This window comes from Phyllostomus discolor, chromosome 1 (genome assembly GCF_004126475.2).
Source record: "Phyllostomus discolor isolate MPI-MPIP mPhyDis1 chromosome 1, mPhyDis1.pri.v3, whole genome shotgun sequence".
In the NCBI taxonomy this organism is placed as follows: Eukaryota; Metazoa; Chordata; class Mammalia; order Chiroptera; family Phyllostomidae; genus Phyllostomus; species Phyllostomus discolor.
This window is the reverse complement of record NC_040903.2, coordinates 189085813-189101597: the sequence shown is the minus strand read 5'-3', so window position 1 is coordinate 189101597 and position 15785 is coordinate 189085813. Positions and strand designations below refer to the sequence as shown.

The 15785-nt window shown below is 40.6% G+C and overlaps 1 protein-coding gene across 1 annotated transcript; it reads right to left on the bottom strand.

Moving 5' to 3' along the window:
• Positions 1-5402: 5402 nt before the first annotated feature.
• On the bottom strand, positions 5403-14259 carry AKAP5 (A-kinase anchoring protein 5). The gene is made up of 2 exons (XM_028505551.2): positions 13812-14259; positions 5403-11089 (listed from the first exon to the last, which is right to left on the bottom strand). Exon 2 carries the CDS (start codon positions 10828-10830, stop codon positions 9547-9549), a length of 1284 nt encoding a protein of 427 aa, XP_028361352.1. The 5' UTR covers positions 10831-11089; positions 13812-14259; the 3' UTR covers positions 5403-9546.
• Positions 14260-15785: the final 1526 nt, after the last annotated feature.

Below are 15785 nucleotides of genomic sequence, written 5' to 3'. Positions count from 1 at the left end.
ATAGAATCCACACTAGGTATATACCCTGACCAAGAATCAAAGCCCCAATCTTTTGGGGTACAGGATGACACTCCAACCAACTGAGCCACATGGGCCAGGGCAGGACAGTTTTAGATGTATTCATGTAATGTTTGCATTAAACAGTTGTGTCTCTAACAAGGTCTCTGTGAAATTAAAGTATGATTGTAGGTTGTAATTTGTGTAAATTTTTAATCTGGCCAAAAGGTGGCACTAATGTACTTTTTAAGAATCTATTTTACCTTAGGTTCAAATTTGGCATCGCTGTTTCACTCACTATTTATTTAGCACTCAGCTACATCTGGATCTTGCTGTACTTTGTAGAATCAGACTAATGAGGGTTTTCCTAGAATTCCATGATATCTTAGATGCTACAATATCTTGACACTCCTCTTTGATTGAGATGCAGCAGATACCTTTTAAAAAATACCACATTTATTGTGACTGTTATATTGAGCATTTCTGGGGATTCTTGTGAGCCTTTAACAGTTAGACCTTGGAATTCTAGTCCCAATCACATTTCCTTTTCTAATCAGGCATCAGACTCAGTTTTCAGTGCTGTACCTGATCAAGAAAGAAATCCGGGGACATTCAGGTAAATAAATACTCCCTTGTTTCTTAGCTTGCTTTCTTTTCTCTTCTTTCCTTTTTTTCTTTTCTTTCTTCTCTTCTCTTCTCTTTTCTTTCTTTTCTTTTCTTTCTGTCTTCCTCTTTCTTCTCCTCTTTTTCCTTCTCTTCCTCATCTTCCTACTGCCTTCTCCCTTCTTCATCCTCCTTTTCTCCTTCCTCCCTTCTCCTTTCTTCAACTTCTTCCTTCTCCTTCCTTCCTCCTTCTTTCTCCTTCCTTCTTTCCACCTTCTTCCTCCTTCCTCTTCCTCCTCCTCTTTCTCTTTCCTCCTCCTCTCCCTTCTTCCGGTAGAGAGATCTTTTTTAATTTTTATTTTTTTACACTTGTCACACCGTGAACTCACAGGGAACTCACAGGATCCAGCAGCTCAGGCTCCCTTCCATTGGTTCCCACAGTGCGCTTTTCCGGGTGGAGCGGGCTGGTGCTTCACTTGAACCCAGGTGCCTTTCTCTGTGGCCTCCTTCTTTTTCTGATCATTTTCTTTCACTTGTTTCGGGAAGCTCTCTCAGGTCTTTGAGTGCTTAATATGTTCAGTATGTACATTAATTCTCTTGTCAAGAATCTTGCCCTTAACTTGTTTGTTTACAGCAATGTCCACCACATGCTGGGTGACACTGTAGACTCTTGCAGTTTAGCCCTGGTAACATTTGTGGGCATTCCTTTTTGAGCAGCGCCCATTCCCTGGATGTCTACAGTATCATCTTGCTTGTAGATCCTCATGTATAAGGCCAAAGGAACCATGTTTTCTAAAAGGCGTGAAGAACATAGAGCAGGTGCCTCTCTTTCCCTTTGTGTTAGTCTTTTTGGCGAATTAATGGAAGATGGTGGTTCCAGCTGAAAGATTACCTCTTGTTTCTTCACACCCATAACCTGTGAGTTATTTTAATAACCTGTATATTTTATGGAACTTACTTTTTCAGCTACAGTTCAGCAACTGACTTTCTACACAGGTATTCTTTATTCCTTTCTTCCCTCACTTCCTTTCAATCAGTTCCAATCTCTGAGTAAGGTGAAATGTTCTTTAATAGAGTTCTTTTGCTTCCAATTCTCCTGGCCTTCCAATTTTGAGTGAATATACTCTGCCCTCTCTTGTCCATCCACATCATTTCTACCCTCAATATTATTGTCATCCTAGGACTTTGTACCTAATCACCAAATACTTACCTTAAATTTAGTTTACAGCTGGTTAGCCAACTTGGAGAATGAGCCCACTTCCTTTCAGATAAATTCTCTTCCAGCATTTATACAATGTTGAAACTTTTTAATGAAACAACTTGGTGATATTGTATCAAAATAATGGAAATAAAGTACCTTCCCTTAAGCTATTAAAAATGTGTCCTTTCATGTCAGAAATCTGAAGGAATAGCAGTGCTCAGGGAGGGGTTCTCTGCACAGCTGAACTGGTCCCCGCTCTCCCGGGACTGGGGGAGTGGCTTCTGCAGGAAGGGAACCTGCGAAGGAGGCATCCTTTGCCAGCTGTAGCTGTCAGCCCTGGTCCGGTGATGTTGTTACTGAGCTTCAGGAAGGTCCATGCAAGGTCTTTGTGGACCAAGCAGGGAACAAGATCTTGTGAATTTAGCTCTGCCACATTTTTCTGTAGCGGAAGCAATATGGTGCTTAGTCCAAACCACATCTAGGGAAAGTATTAATAATTTTTTGTTTGGGTAAGGGGTAGTAAGTGCCTTGTAGGGAGGAAAATTTAAATAATATATGGTAGTTCTTTAGAAAAAGGATATAAAACTTGCAAAGGTAAGGGGAAAGGTTTCAAAATGCTGGCCAAAGGTTCCAGTGGAGTGAGTCTCAACAGTCTTTACTGGACCAATTCACATCTCTCATGCTGGCCTTTTTTGCATGTGCAAAGTGTGGTGCTGTGAGCACAGTTGTTCTTGTCCTCTTTTAAAAAAGATTTTAATTTAATTTTTAGAGAGGAGAAGGGAGGGAGAAATATAGGGTGAGAAACATCAATCAGTTGCCTCTCCCACACACTCTGGCTGGAGGCCAAACCGCAATCCAGGCATGTGCCCTGACCAGGAATCAGTGACCTTTCCCTTTGCAGGATGACGTCCAACCAGCTGAGCCATAGCAGTCAGGGCTCCTGTCCTCTCTCTTTATCACAATATGTTTTTTAAAGATTTTATTTTTTAGAGGAGAAAGGAGGGAGACAGCAAGGGAGAGAAACATCGATGTGCAAGAGAAACATGGATCAGTTGCCTTCCACATGCCCCCGACCCAGGGACCTGGCCGGCAACTCAGGTGTGTGCCCTGATCAGGAATTGAACTGTCAACCCTTCAGTGTGCAGGCAGGGGCTCAACCCACTGAGTCACACCAGCCAGGACTATCACAATATTTTAAAGTGTGGGAGGAAGGGTATATAAATGGAGGACTTTTTTTTGACATCTCCTGTGTCAGTGTTAACACTACAGTTTTTGCAGATCTCTCAAAATTGATGGTTGTGTTCAGAGCTACCACGTATGGCCAAGCCTATTATGCACAATAAACGCTAGGGGGCACCACTATGAAACGAATGCCTCTCCTGGAGTTGGGTGGTGCAGAATTTGCAGAGCTGTGCACAGCATCCCTGCCTTTCCTTATCCTGGTTTAAGTGTTGGGTTTAAGAAGCCCTTATTTTGAATTTCTGCAGGAAGTAGCAGTTTTCACTGATGTATCCAGGCAATTATATTAAGCCAAAACACATAGGTGTATAAAGAACAATGAAATCAATAAAAAATACTCTCTAGGTGACACAACTGTGTACACAGTATTTGTCAAAATTTAGACCTCTGCACTAAAAGGGGTAGATTTTATATGTGTGTAAATTATATCTTAAGTGGAGAAAAAAAGACCACCCAGATAAATGTGGAACGGCCATAGAGCTTAATGAGTCATGTTGATTATCATTCACAATTCAATCTTCCAGGTCAGAAAAAAGCACATTGGCCAGACATTGAGAGTATAGAGTAAGTCCATAAAACTGAAAATAATCCTAAGCAATTTCACTCTGAAACCCACGAAATTATTGATAAAACTGTTAGTGGTATATCTCAATAAAAGATCAGAAGAACAGGTTGATTTTTTTCCCCTAAATTAAGCAGTGACCGATCACATGGCATGTTGTATGCTGTACCACAGACTTATACAGTGCCAGGACTCGTCCGAGCATTCTGACCTGGAGGATGAAAATCCTCTGGTTTTGGATGACCTGTGTAAACAGAATATTCTGACTGTTTTTATGCTGCAAATGAAACATCCTCATTGTAATTCATACATGAGGATATTTGATTTGATCATGCATTGCCTGTAGCTGTGTTATGACTGTAATGGACCACAGATGTGGTCCAGAGACCCACCTGTAGCCATACTGACCAGGCTTCCTGTGACCTAAAGGTACAGATGTCAAAGTAGAGATTTGGGAATAAAAGTTTTGAGCACAAGTGTACAAATGGCTGCATCTGCTTTTATGTCAACCTGTGCTCCCATCTCCGAGGAGTGCAGAAGTGGAAGGCCTGAGGCTTATGGCTGCAAGTATAGCTGTGAAAAGTACATGACAGGTTTAGCTCCTGCCAGAAAGACCAAGACCAAAAGTCCTAGTTGAGCCTAGCCACCTGACGAGTCATGGAGAAATGTATCTTGCCTTGCAAATGTACAGAAACTACTGGACACTGACACTGTTGCTGATAGGATAGCTTGGGGTTTACAGAGACAATGCTAAGTTTGGCGGTTTCCAGGCTTGGGGCCACAGCACCATCCTCCCCTCACTTAGGTTTCCTTACTTGTTCATGGTGCCGAGCCCAGCTTTGCTCAGGGTTTTCTTGGTTGTGTCGTGGGCTCCTATACAAACACGCCTATAGTCACTCTGTTTCCGAAGCTCGGGATCTTACCCCCTGGAGGTCTCAAACTTTCAGGGAGAAAAAGGAGTGGAAACCCACAAAGGGGCTGGGGGCTCCAGACTCCAGCATTAGAGGTAGATCTAAAAGGAAATTAGAATCGCCTGCAAGGACAAGTTTTACCTCTAGTAAAAGGTATTGCATCCTTTATACTAGAAAGAAGTGATTCAATTAAAAAGTCTACTAAATGTGAAATATTAAATACCTTATGTACAGTGTTTGTACATTAATAAAACATTTTGCTTTGGAGTGAGGTTTAGTTTTAGCACTTTTAAGACTCTATCAACTTCAAATTGGTCCAGTGACTCAAAAGAACACTACTTCATAGAGTCCAATTATCATCACTGGGCTGTGCTGAATTGAAGAAAGAACTGGGCCATCAACATGAGGGGAATAAAGTCAGTGTCTTAATAAACAGAACTTTGGAAACACTCAGCTTTAGCAGGCATCACCTGAATAATTTAAGCGTTTTCACATCAAGGTTGCTTGGTTATTTAGAAAACCATAAAGATTATTAATAATGTATAGTTTAATACACTGTAGAAACAATGAGAATAGCGAGAGATCATGGAAACAAGTGCACTTCTGTCCAGTTCATAGAAGGCATCAAAGGCAGAATCACCCTTTACATGGAATTAGTTCAGTGAAGTGGAGTTCAAGGTCTAGGTGTTTGTTTCTCTTTGCTGAAAGTGGGCTCTTTTCGGCCCGATGCGGTGAAGTTGGCCGCACACCCAGTCAGCAGAGGAGAACTCTTCTGTGGTGTTGCCTCAGTAGTTCATCAGTGTGGTCTTTACAGTTTTAAGAAATGAAAGTAATGTACCACATTTCTATGAAAAGATTTGGATAAATAAAATAAACATGAGCCAGTATCACATTAAGTCTGTATTAATAGTCAATACATCTGTTCAGGTTGAAGCCTTTTTTCTAGAGTTTGTCTTGAATATTATTAGCATCTGACCCACAGTGACATAGAAATACAAAATGGAATTTTTACTTTTCATAACAGCTCATCCACTTAACACTGCACAAAGAACTACTATAAATATATATAACAGTATGCAGGCTGTTTTTCTTCACAAACCAGAAAGAATATACCATTTAACTATTTAGAAACTGAATGCTTTCGGACTGCAACTGTATTTGTATGACCACCTCCCCATACCAGATAAAACTGTTTTTTCCTTATTGTCCCCTTCATAGCGCTTGCGATGCCACATTACCCATGGCTCTCTCTGCCTTCACCCCTGTCCCGGGGCCCGGCGGTGCCACTCCCTTGGTTGAGATCTCGGAGGGCAGGGAGCCTGTCCCCCGTATCAGAGTGTTTGGCATATGTTACACCCAACACATGTTGAATCAAACTGAATTTAATCAGAACATCTAAATTTTATGTAGCTTCCTTCTGTTAAGTGTTTATAACTAAATAGGGATCATAACAAAAATTCTTTTCAAAAGTGTACCACAAAATGTACTATACATTGAAAGTTTGAATTCTGTAAAATAAGAAACTTCATGTTATACAATTAAACATCACCAGAATTTGAACCTAACAAATTCTAAACCTTAAATGACGGTCAGAAAAGTCAACCCCTGATGTATTAAGTGTCAGATGAAATTAGAAAGACTTTACCTAATTGAATCAAGTTGACATTAAAAGGATCTTTTCAAACAATGGGGTTTGAAAGCTTAACAATTATTTTTAAAATTCCATTACCAATCCTGAAAAAAATAGCTCTTAATTATAAAAAAATAAGGCAACTTGAAGTTATACATTTATGAAGCTAACTCAGGATTGCATGCCATCTTATGACCCTTATCTGTAAAAGCCTTCAGCAGGAAGGCTGCTCACGCGTACTTACAAAGAAACACCATCTCTTGGCCATAAATCAGAGTTCCTAAGACTCCATTGAATAGTAGTCCAATTAAGATCATCACAGATTTTGTATTGTCAAATAGATTACCTTGAAAGAAAATTATGCAGACAGATCTTTCTGAAGAGCTCCATTTGTGCCACATGCTTATTATCGTATTGTTTGAAGTGGAGGAGGTGGCATAACTTCTGTTTGAAAGTTCTTTTGTTTCTGCTACTTTTGCCTAAATGTTACCAGGTACTATTTTTATATCCTATAAAGTACTTTGAGAAAATGTTAAGTGAATAATGTTACATAAAATAGAGGAGGATTTTCATATTCTCTGGGTTGAGTGAATAAAGCAAAGTGAATAATACTTGATTCTCAAAAGGGGAAGACAATATGCTGAAAAACTGACCAAATGTCTGATAAACCAACCAGCCTTGTAAACTTCTGGGTTCGAAGAGAAACTGATTCCCCACTAATTAATTTTTACTAAACGCAATGTTTACACCACAGCAAATTTAAATGAAAATTAATGTTCCATTATTCAATTGCCTTCTAAATGATCAATTTAATATTGTCAAAGGGTTGTGAATTCAATAAGAACCTATTTATATTCATTTAATGTCTTACATATAAAATCAAATTGTTTAAAGTTCCATTATAATAAAAAATCTTAAGAGTCATTTGTAAGTTGTCCGATTCTTAGTTATTTCTATAAAAACAAAACAATTTGGGTCATTATAGAATTCACTGTAGTAGGATTTAATCCACATGGAAGATATACCTAATCAGATTGAAACCAATTAATGTCTGGATTCTTTTTTCAAACTAGAATCCTACTTACTTAATTCACCAGATACTTTTAGTAGAAAAGATTGAGGAGAAACCACTTAAGAATGAATGCAAGTAGAGTATTCTCATCACAAAAACAATCCACTACGTATCATACATTCTAATCAAAAATATATATCAAACCACAGTGTGTGGTGGGTGTGTATGTAGAGACACAGGACTAGATAAAATGTTACTTTCTTAACAAAAAAAAATTAATTACACATATTAACCTAGTATCTGTCTTTAAAACTCCCAAATAAATATGCCTAAACCTTTCAACATATTTTCAATAACTGGTAAGTGCTGTACTTTTTGCTCATTCATGAGATTAAAAACTTACAATGTGAGTATATTGGCTTGAGCCTTCAGTAAATGAAGGCAGGGTTCTTCAAACAATGTAAAATGCACCAACTTTAATCAGGTTTTTAAAATTGTTCACTTTAAAATATATATTTGCTGGTACTTATCCAAGTTCATTAGCACCATGTAGTGAATTTAAAAGATTATTATTAGGGAGGCTGACTCGGCAGTCTTTTTTTTTTTTTAATGTTTAAAGTTATACAAGTAAAAAAACTGGGGGAGGGGAGGTCATGTGTTTTGAAAGATTTGCTTTTTATCTTGCCAAATTGAAGGATTTGGGTGGGCCCCCCCCCCAAGTTTATAAGCATGAAGGTAGGGGAGTACTTTTGCACTTCAGCAAAGAATCTTGCTGATAATATCCATTGTTCAGTTCCAGAGTCAGATTAGATTTTTCTGCCAGAGCTCTCAAGTATGTACTTCCAGAAAGAAACCAAGATGTTATAGGACAAATTAGCACATACTTTCTATATGCAATCCATAAATAATTCAAGATGTCACCAGATCATTTCAAGTCATCTAATGTTACAGTCTTTTCTTTAAGAATGGACCAATATTCTTACCAAATACTTCACAACTCCAGTAAAAGCTCTTCATTATTTATCTGCTTTCAGAGTAACACCGTCACTCAGTTTAGACAGTATGGGACTGCACAGTGTGAAGCCCCTCCCGGGAGGTAAGGAAGTATATTTACAGTACTGTGGCCACAAGAAAAGATTGAAATAGAATCACTTAAAAAAAAAACCATGGCATTCATTCATGAGATCAATGATTTAAATAATTAAATAAAATGCAAATAAGCCCTTCTCTTTCTTGTAAGTTTTGTTGTTGTTGGTAAGGGATTAGCTATAATGAATTAAAAAACTGGTGAAAAAATTTCAATATCCATGTAAAATTTTTTTACTGGTGTCTCTCAATACATAGGCACAATGAGAGAACTCTGGCATTTAAAATAATGTGCTTAAGCAGTAACTTTACTTTCTATTCGCTTGGTTCATTCTTGACCAAGAATGTTACCAGATCATTTCAATGTCACCAAATATTTCAATATTTTTACTACATTATGATGATTCCCCAGGACTTTTACTGCCAGGCTGGCTCCAAACCCACTCTCCCCACTCCAAGGAGAGTTGCTGAGTATGGACTTCAAAGGAGTAATCCTGCAACACGAATCCATGCTGTCCGTGAGAGCTTGTTACCTGGGAAGTTGGCCTTCTCCTGGGTGGAAAATAATATTCCACTCTTCTTGTTTTGCTGTTGTTTTGTTTTTATCTTTTCATCAGATGGTCCCATGCAGAAATGGATTTGTACAAGTCTGTTTGGGGCAGAAGATGGAGAACAAAAACGTACTCCCTGTTCCTACAGCTTTGCACTTGGTAATTATTTGCCCGTTTGAAGTCATTTGTGAACAGCTTTTTTTTAAAAGGCCTTGAGCAAGACTAAAAAACCACTCATGTTTAATTCAACTAGACATATTCTGCACACATTCACACCAAAAAGCTCACCTTATTTACCACTTTAAACAACATAAATGTGCACTGTAACTCAAATGTTTTTGAAAGCAGAATGCAGTGTTAACCTATACACAGAGTTGAATTAGCAAAAGGAAACGAGGCTTTGTGACGTCAAAGGACATTTAAGAGACTATGGCATTTTGTAAGTGCTCAGTAAACACATCTTCCTTCCCTCAGGCACCCCTATCCCCACATGCCATTTTAGCAATTCCCTGTATTTAGCAACTCACTTGGCCTTGCAAATGTACTGACCTTCTCCATCCAAAAGTGACTGCATTTTAGTGGTAGGCAGGGTTTTATAAACTTGATTAATTCTTCAGCGCTTCTGGGCTGAGATTACACCTTTAAATTCCAGAGATGAAAACCTCTCATTTGTTACTAAATAAGAAATGCCACAGATATGTAAAACAATTCATCATTAAACCTTTTTTCCCCCTCCCATGATTTGGAAATTGAGTCACTGTAGAAGATTGTTTATCTTATTGTCATCGGAGGCCATTTCATTAACCAGCTGTTCTATAGACAACTGGATGGCGTTCTTGACAAGAGAAGAAGCGGTTTCTATTAAGAGTGTTTCATATTGTTCTGAAGTTCTACCCTCAAAACCACACTCAGCAAAATCCCCTACTTCCTCATTTTCAATTGAAATTAAGAATTGCTTAGGGACATTTTTAGATTTCTTAACATCAAATTCACTAATTTCAGTGTCTGTAATAATAATAGCAATTGGCTCCATTCTTTTACTTTCTTCTGTTTTGGGTTTCTCTGCACTGATCTCCATTTCTTTAACATCTGATTCCTGGCTCAGTTCAGTATCTTTTGGCTCCATCTCTTCAGCTACAATCTCTCCACTTTCATGGTCTTTCCAGTTTGGTCCACTTTCTAGGGTACCGTTTCTGTCTTCTTCCACAGTTTGTTGCTCTGGGATTGCAGGTGAGGGGGGAGCCTCAGAAACCACCGGTAGCTGATGTTCTGTTTCTGAAGTTTCAGGTGGGCTTGTTTGCTGGGACGGGATACTTTCTTTTTCCTCAGTCGTTTCAGTATCTTTTTCAGGGATCAGAGTTCCTGTTTGAATAGCCAAGTGCCCTGTATCTAACCCAAGTTCTACCGAAATCACCTCCTCTCCAGGAGAAGTTCTGCTGTTGCTCACTTCGGATTCACAGACCTCATCACCTCCTTTCTGTGAGGCATCTCCACATACGTCCTGTGTCAACGGGGTCTTTGTTGCCTGGTCATCTGATTGGGTTGGAGCTTTTGTATCCAATCTTTCAGCCTCTTCCTGAACTTTGATGCTGCAGTCTGCATCTTCTATAATTTTGGAATGATTACTTCTTTTTTCCCCTTTTGAGAATTTTATGCAGGGAATCTTAAGTCTGGATTTTGCCTTTTTTTTAGGAAGAGCAGCATCCTCAGTATTGATTTCAGGTTGTACTTTGGCCTCACGGGGCTTCTGCTGCTTTGAAGAATCAGACCTTTTCCTGCGTGTTACAAGGCGTTTGATTGAGGCCCAGGTCCCCCCTGGGGGCTGTGGTTGATCAGGAGCTCCTGCTTCTGCAGGACATTTTGTTGCCACATCACCAGCTGCAGAGCTAGCTTTGGGCTTCCTCGCTCTGGCTGATTTCTTTCTTCTTTTGAAGCAAAGTGTTGATGATTTTCCCTCCTGCTTCTCCTCCTGAGGACTAACTTCTGATCGCTTCTCTTCCTTGCTTTCTACTTGAATCTCAGAAGCTCGGGTCTCCATTTTTACATTACACTCCTTCACCAGCAGACGATATTCTCTCTTCTTTAGCAGCCGTTTAGGACAAAAAGCTGGGCAAAAATATTTTGCTCAGCAAAATTTCTTCTAGATGTATTCACTCCTCTCGTTTTATTGCATACAGGTGTTTGAGGTGGTTTCTTCAGTATGCAGTCGCCTCGTTTCTCCATTAATTGTAATTTCTCTCTTTAATTTCTTCATGAAAGCCCTTTACTTGAGAGGCTTGTTTTATTTAAAGATCAACCTGATGAGAGAAAAGAGAGTGGTGTTTTATTTCACTGTCAGCCTACTGTTTTCTATAGAAATGATTCCAGTTGAATGTAAATGACTCTACCAGGTATGTTTCCCACAAGAAAACTTGCTGAAAATGACTGAAGAATAAAAATTGGAGTTAACTTTTGCCTCATCAAAAAGATTTCACTGTGAATATATTTTGCTCTCCTCCTTTGTTAAAACTTCATTTTGGATTATTTTTGCATATCTGACAATTTTATCAATTCTTTGGTTGTGCTATCTTTATGAATTGTTTATGACTGAAGTACAAGGTAACAAAAAACAGTGAAAAATAGTCTTGGCCAGTATTTCATCCTGCAACAACACTAAGGTTGCAGGTTTGATCCTCAGTCAGAGCACATACAAGAATCAACCAATTAACGTGTAAGTGAGTGGAACAACAAATCAATGTTTCTTTCTCCCTCCCTTCATCTCCCTCTAAAATCAGTCAATCAATGAACAATGAAGGGTAGGGATAAGCTAGTGTGATTTTTTTATTACACACAATAAAGAATTCTGAAGCTGCAGAGTATCTTAGAGAATATTTGAGATGAGTCAAGTCCAGTCTTATGAAGAAATGGAGCGCCAGAATGGGCAGATAGCCTGTTGAAAACCATACAGTTAGGTAAGGCCATAGCCAGAGTTAGAACTGCAGACTTCAACTCTATAGCATTCTTTCCATTATGCCATAAGGTTTCTGTTCTAAAAATGGCAGTTCCCTCAGGGAGGTGCTACTTTTCATACATACACTGGGGAAATTTAACATTACTTGTAATTTTCCACTCTTACATTTGGTCGTATGTTTACATTTTTTCTAAGTACTTGCTCTTCAAACAGTTTCCATAATGAAGATCAGTAAGAGTGAAAGATAGTAATAGCTGACATTTATTGAGCAACTTTTGTGTATTAGGAAGTGCTGAGCACTTTCACATTCGCCTGTAATCCTCCCCACATCACAGAAGGAGCAGGCGGTGGTATCACCGCCTACAGATGAAGAAACAGGCCTAGATCGGTTAAGCAGCTGGCCGGAGATTACACAGCTGATAGGTAGCAGAGCTGATTCAACCCAAGATTGTTTCCAAAGCCCATGTTCTGAAAGAGTTTCATCAGAAAAATGAATTGTTTAAAGATGTTAATCTGTACTAGATCCACTAGTCAAAATTAAGATAAAAGTTTAATGGTTATTTAACCATTTATATAGCCCATCAACTCATAATTGAATTAAGATTAGACTGAGTTCTTGCTATTTTAAAATTAAGCTTTTGAAACTCCTTATATTGTATTTTCTTGGTTCTGGAGCTAGTTTAAAAACCAAATGTAAATGGTAAGCTGTACAACCAGCAAACTGACTAGTTATATTAGAAAGGCATATTTAAAAATTAATCCACAAAATGGCATGATGGTACCAGTGAACAGAGATGTGAGGTGATCCTCTAACAAAAATCCTATGAACTTTAGTGGATGAATGTCTTAAATAAGCAAAAGGGCTCATTCCTTGGACTGTTTTTATGTAAATCCTTCACTGTTGAAGGTTTATTTGGGTAGTTCTTGATTCTATGAACCACGTACAACACTGGAATTCTGAAAATCAGTTATGATTTTCTATGATCTAAGTATTCCCTTAGATTGGGTGTTACATACTCCATGCCTCTGACAGAAAGACAAAGTCATCCTGTAACAATAATGGAGCTACAATATGAACATTTTATAGTGTCCCTCCTCACATAATGCTTCCATAAGTACTTGAATTACAGCTGATTAGACCTTTCTTTAAGTCCTCTCACCTCTTGTCAGTGCTCAGCTCCTGGAAACTTTTATTAACCAGAGGATGTATAACTGACAGAAATATTGAAATCAGATCATGTGTAGGAATGTATCATTAGAAACTAATATGGACAGCTGCTTGAAAAGCCTATTTGAATGACTTGTCACACATGAGAAATAAAAACCCAATCAAAAACCTAACTGCAATGGGGAGCATGCAGTCTATAAACATTAAAACTTTGCAGAATGTTAGATTGCGAATGATTCGTCCTTAAACTGCAGGTGTAGTTTTATCGCCTCAGGAATTATAAAGTCCCTGTTGTCGTTTACTAATAGAACTGCAAGTCTGACGCTGTAGGAAATACCCCTTCCCATTTCCCTCTGAGCGGAGAAGCACCGAGGCCAAGAGCCGCCGCTTCCTGGGGAAAGCAGTGGTTCTCTCCAGCATCGGACGTGGACCACGAAGCTTCCTCCTGGAGGAAGGCGTCTTGCATTCTGGCTGGATGCGCCTTATGGCAGGAGCTAGAGCGCAGGATAAACTACTCAAAAAGGAAAGTGCCGGGGGCGTGCAAAAGATAACCCAGCATCAAGCTATCTGCACAATTATAATGCCAGGGACCCAAAATCACATTTCCCCACAAGTAAAGGGCAAAGAAGGAGGGGGGCGGGGATCTACTGCAATCCATGCTTCCAGGATGAGCTGTAAGGCTAAGGGGGCAGGTAGGCAGAGCTGATGAAGGTTGCGCTGGCTGGAGATTCCTACGGACAAATGACCTTCCGATTCTTGTATCAGCCACCTCTGGGGTGCGGAGGGGCGCAGATTCTGGGGGTCCAGGGTGCACCTCTTGCCTACTCAGCCATGCAGTCGGTGGACCAGACACTGGTTCGCACCCTCTTCTCCCGCAACCACCTCGCCCTCCTTCACTTACCGAGGGTGCTGGGATCCTTGGTTGGGGGTCCTTGCTGCCCAGTAGGGAAGGGGGGCGCTGGCGGGGCTCGGCGCCCAGGCAGCCGGGGAGCCACGATCGCGCCCTAGGCGAGCAGCCCTCTGCAGAAGGACCGCAGCCTGGCGGCGCCCCCTCCCCAGAGCGCAGGGACTGACAGCCAGCGGCACCAATGCGCGCTGAGCAGCAAGCCGGGGCGGAGCCAGGGCTGCGGGCTGGGGGCGTTGGGTTAGGAGCGGGCACCCGCAGGTCCACCTGGTTTACTGCCAGCAGTCTACCCAGCCACGTGCGAGCGGACCTCGCAGCACCTAGCCTGGGCGCCACCACATCCGGGCAAGGACGTGGGGGCCACCAAGAGAGCCAGCAGACGGGAAGGGAACCTGGGTGGTGAGCCCATTTTCTGAGATGCGAGGAAGCAAAATCCTGTTTTAAATTATAGGCACTCCCATTATAACCCCGCCCCCACCCCAACCTATTTAAAGGCACAGCGATACCATATTTTAAAAGTAGGATTCAAAACTGCAGCGTGGCACCTCATTTGTTTGGAGATAAAATGACATATACGAATTGGAACAACAAAAAACTTTCCCAGGAGTGAGGCTGGGTGTGCGGAGGTTGTCATGGCTCCTTGTCAAACAGGCCACCAGAGGCCCAGGCGCCAGACCCTGGCCTCCCCTTTCTAGGGGGCAGGTAGAGGTGATGCGACCTGCGTGCGCATCAGCTCAGAAGAGCACAGGACCCAGCCCCACCCGTGCTGTGTACCTTACATTCTTCCAAGAGTAAGTTGAGGTAGCTCACAAGTTACCCATATTTCCCTTCAGGATATTCCGATGCCTGCTTTAACCTTGTCCCTCTCAAACGGAGTGGGGTGCGGCGGTGGGAAGGGAGGGGGAGGGTGTGTGGAGAGGATTTCCTTACAATTCCAGTCCTGATCAGAGCACACAGGGCGCAGGCAGCATCTACTTCCTGCCTGACTGGCTAGGCTGTGCATTTTCATACATTTTCTGAATCTTTAAACAAGTTGCAAACCGTAGTGAAAAGCACACACACTTATTTGTACACATTATTTTCATTAACACCTATGGGAGGTGTTGCTGCAAGAGCTTAGGGCAACTTGCTTTGGGTTTGATGATTCCCTAGGAGGGCATTCCTGGGAACCCCTGCTGCGAGGTCCTGCCTCCTCCTCCTGCCCTTCCCAGGCACACCATCGGACCAAGAACCCACTACTGTGTGGGGAGGAACGACTGAACAGCAGCTGTACTTAACTCCTTCCCATAGGATCATGACCTTTGGGAGCATAAATCTCAGCTACCCAGTTTTGGATGTTTTTTTCCGGCAATATATTTTTCCCTTTATAAGATTCTATACTATAGCTTTAACTGAGATTTTTAAGGGAAGAACTATTAGAACACAACAGCAAAGTTGAATCCAAGTTGTCAAGATCTTAAATTCACAGATAAAAGAGTCAAGAACTATAAAACAAGAAAACCCACATGCATTTAGCTTAGTTGCAATCAAGAATTTAATTTCTTTGTTCATTTAGGTAACACCAGTCTTTGGAAATGTCTTTTATATCCCAGATGGGTTGCTAACCCTGTTTATTTCCAGTTTTGAACTTTAAACAAACCTAAAGGAATCCACACCACCCATAAGCAACTGAGATGCTCTTACCCACTAAGAAGCAAGTTTTCTCAAATCTACTAGATCTGGGAGTCTGCAACAATTGCAGGGAAAAATAAGGTGAGACAGGGTAGCCCAGCTCTCTTACTAGAAAACAGCTGGAAATGAAATGAGGGACAGGTTAAAACAATAAAGGTCACCTTGATGACTTGTAGATCTCACTCCACTTGCTTTTTTAAAAAAGAAGAAAGATTAATGAAAGGGAACTGAAGGATGACTTGAGGAAAGAAGTGAATTTTGTATTTGAAGGGCAGATTTCCTTCAGGTTTATTAAATAAC